Raw genomic sequence first — 4,195 nt, 5'->3', positions numbered from 1 at the left:
CATAAAATGCTGTCATGAACATTGCCCCGAACAGAGATCTACGATAGGCAGATGGGCTAGTATGCTGCAAAGCTCGAACTAATTCGTACAATAATGGACGTGAAATGGGCATACGAACATCGGCTTGACCACGGCGGCCGACGGCCACAAGAAGCTTTTCAACTAAAAATGATTTGGTCGGGTCGTAGTGGCCTTTCATCTTATGTACATATGCTATTGCTGATAGGTACGAGTTTATGGTAGCAGGAGCAAGGCCCTTGGCACATAAAAAGGAAATGAATAATGCGATACACGCGGTCGAAACAGGCAAATGTAAATCGGCACCCTGATAGCGGGTATAGAATTCAGTAAAGACAACCCAAGCACGTGAGTATTGTTTGCGAGACTGCTCCGACAATGAGGAATGTAGTAATTCCTTTAACGTATCGACCACTTCTGCGGGAGAAGGGTCTCGGGAACATGAGTTGGCTCTGGGTCGGCATCTGGGAATGCTTTCCTGAAATCTACAATCTGTAAACGAGAAATTAAGTCCGCCCGGGTATTGTCAACACCGGGTATATGATAAGCCCGAAACAAAATATTATGACGTAGTGATGTTAGGACAAGGTCACGTACTAAGATCATGATCATGGGGTGTTTTGAAGTCTGCTTATTGATAATGTCAACTAAAGCCGCATTATCAGTAAACAGAGAGACACATTGATTGCTCATTTGACTTCCCCACACGTGGAGCGAGATAGTAATCGGAAAGAGCTCCAAAAATGCAATGTTCAATGATTTCCAATGGGCAGGCCATTCTCCGTAAAACCAATGTTTCCCAAAAAGTGCGCCATAGCCCTTTGAGCCCGCGGCGTCGGTGTAAAGTTTGAGAGGCGGTGAAACCTGCCACGGCTCGTCCAGAAAAAATGTACGGCCGTTAAAATCTCTTAAAAATTGAAGCCATACTAATAAATCTCGACGACAGGCTTCAGTAATCCGTATACGATGGCGAGGGAGACGAACACCCTTTGTGAGATCAACAAGCCTCCGAAGAAAGGCCCGACCAGGTAGAACAACTGAACAAGTAAAATTTAATAATCCAATCAAAGATTGAAGCTCTTTCAGAGTAGTTTTACGGCGTCTGTGCATGTCCAATAACTGAGCATTGCATTTTTGAAGCTTATCGTCCGGAAGACGCGCTTCCATATTAATCGTGTCGAGTGTTATCCCCGCAAACTGTAAAGTGGTTGAAGGACCTTCCGTTTTTTCATGTGCTATAGGTACCCCTAAACAATCACATAGGCTCAAAAAGTTGTTTAAATCGGAGGCACATTTCCCTTGAGAGGTAGCAATAAACAAGAAATCATCCAGAATATGCAAAACACCGGAAACACAGAGATAATGTTTAGCAAGCCACTCGAGCGCAGTGCTAAAAGCTTCAAATATAGCGCAAGACGAAGAACAGCCCATGGGCAGACACCGGTCAAAAAAGTACGAATTATTCCATGTCATACCCAGTAAATGGTAGTCGTCAGGGTGAATCGGGATAATGCGGAAAGCTGATTTTATATCGGTCTTGGCCATGAAGCAACCCCTACCTAACGACTTAATGAGTGTAATAGCATCACCTATTGAAGCATATTGAACCGACGAAAATTGGTCCGGAATAAAATCATTCACCGACGATCCATCTGGGTATGACAAATGGTGTATAATACGAAATTCCCCTGGGGTTTTCTTTGGAACTACGCCTAAAGGTGAAGAAATAAAATTATCAAAAGGTGGACGAGAAAATGGACCTACAATTCTTCCAGCGCACCATTCTTTCTCAAGTTTAGCAGCTAAAATTTCAGGTTGATCCTTCGCACTGCGCAAATTTGAAGCAAGACGTAATTGGCTAGTACCAACAAACCCAACGCGAAATCCAAACGAAAAGCCATCAATCAAAAATTGCTTAAGACGGGGGTCGTATTGTTGTAAAAGGGGGCTAAGGGTGGATACTTTTACCGGCGTTACTGGCGGGCTGTTTATTATGTGATGGAGTTGCGATAGTTCTATCTCCGGCTGGTTTAGGAATGTTTGAGGCAGATTGACAGGACGTAGCTGCATGTCTACCACCACATTTGGAGCATTTATGGTCATATCTGCAGCCCGCACAGGGACGACCGGCGTTGAACGTGAAACACACCCCTCTGACCATTGATTGTTTTCCCCTGAACCTCGAGTTGGGTTTGTCGGTTGCAAAATACCCAGATTTGGCACGAAAAGTCACCGCACGATGCCATAACTCCCAATGTACCACTCCCCAAGGGTACGTTTGTGGGTTGCCTTGACGAAGATACCGGAACTGTTCATCGTAATAGTTCCAGTCCCCCCCACGTGTGGCGATGTCGCGCACTGTTTCGCAAAATTGCATCAAATTTGGCGTCTCTCTGGGGAATTTTTCGCAGTAGACTGCGACAAAAGAGTGGAAAGCCGACACCCACTCGTGAATAGACGTCAATTTCTTTGCATTGTTTACCGGTTCGAATGTAAAATTAGGGGTTTTAGACCCATTTCCGGCGGTGGGAGCGGTGATAGATAATGCGAACTTATCCGGATAAGGGGACGTATCTAGAAGAGAGCCAAAGTTGACGAATTCCTCCGCCCAGATCTTATTCTTTAGGCGTGCACTCAAGCGGCTACCTAAGGGCACACCTATACTAGAAAATAAAGGCGCACTGGGTAATGTCTCGCTACCTGACGACTCAACGGCCCCAACTGGAGTATTGGTAAGAGATTGCACATCGCGTTGCACTGCGTCGGCGACCAGATTGATGGAACGGGAAGAATTCTGGGCCGCGTTGGTCGACTGTATCGCCGTCTTTACTGCAGCTACAATAGACGAAACCATTGCATCGGAAAGGCCCTCCGATCCCGCACCAGATGTAGACGCCTCAACGGCCGCTTGGGAGGGGGGGATTTCGACCGGGTCGGGAACAAATTGTACGTTGACGGTATCATCTGCCGGTCCTGCTGTTCGTCGCGATTTCCTTCGTGGCGGCATGCTGATTAATAAGGCCTATAAAACTTAGCTAGAGTTAATTCGGACATGTTATAGGCAAAGTCGGGATTAGACAACAAGGAGAATAAAGGGGGCAGAATGCATTGTACGCTAATTCAAACATGCAGGATGCCCATTAACCAGCTACAACAATCGTATTTCATCAGATGTGATGTGAGAGCGTCAGTCACGGGCCGATCACATAGGTATCTATAAATACACATGTAAAAGCGTTAATAGCTGGAGTGAATTGGGCACGTCAACGACGGCCGGATTTGGTTGTCACTCAGGCAACATAACGCAACAAATTCCAAAGACCATGATTGACATAAATCAGGGATGGGCATCACACAGGAATGCACAGAACACCAAAGCAACTATTAAATTGCAACAAAAGCACATGGACAGAACATAGAAAGACACCAAAAGCCCACTGAACGCAACTCCTTGGCCAAGGCCAGAACTTGCCAAAAATTAAAACTGGTTGGGCGAGAAATTCGTTATGTTGTTATGCGTTTTAAACAATGCAGTACTGCCCCCCTTACACTCCTGTAGAGTTTATGCTGCCCTTCTGTATTTAAGTGGACACCATCGTATGACAAGTATGAACGGGAAGCCCGCCAAAATCCCCGATGCGTCCAATATATGGCAAAGGGGAGCGGTTCTAAGACCCCTTGAAGGTACTGCGCCAGGATTTGTACGTTTGCATTGAACGCCCCAACCGGGTGCCTTTTAACGGTTTGACCGACACAAACTAAGCGAACCCCGTACTCATTATGAAGTAAACAGACCAAATCCTCGATGGCAGAGCCAACAGATGCTGGAGAAGACCGACGGCGTGTGAGGTCGTTAGTACCGATTTGTAAAATTACAACATCAGGTTTAAAACGTGCTACTTCGGTTAAATCAAACCGCCTAACCTTATCGATTGTTCGACCCCCAACGCCATGCCAATGAATTGTAACCGGGGTTTTAATGTTTAAATTGAGGTTATATGTGGGACTATTCCTAATAATAAAATCCCGGAGCCTACGTATAAAGGAGTGACCCAAAATCAGAACCCTCGGCTGTTCCATGCAGACAAAAAAGAAAAACGCAAAAGAACTTGCCTGAAAAATTTGAACAGATAACTTGCCACACGATGGTGTAGAGGTAGAAAGGGGCCCTCGTATT

General features: G+C 45.7%; 1 protein-coding gene across 1 annotated transcript; it reads right to left on the bottom strand.

Annotated features, from left to right (window-relative positions):
• Positions 1-417: 417 nt before the first annotated feature.
• On the bottom strand, positions 418-2,121 carry LOC140926302 (uncharacterized). Its single transcript, XM_073376087.1, has one exon. It carries the CDS (start codon positions 2,119-2,121, stop codon positions 418-420), a length of 1,704 nt encoding a protein of 567 aa, XP_073232188.1.
• Between the last annotated feature and the right edge of the window lie 2,074 nt (positions 2,122-4,195).

Source organism: Porites lutea, chromosome 1 (genome assembly GCF_958299795.1).
Source record: "Porites lutea chromosome 1, jaPorLute2.1, whole genome shotgun sequence".
Lineage (NCBI taxonomy): Eukaryota > Metazoa > Cnidaria > Anthozoa > Scleractinia > Poritidae > Porites > Porites lutea.
The sequence above is the reverse complement of the archived record's forward strand: the minus strand, read 5'-3'. Positions and strand labels throughout refer to the sequence as shown.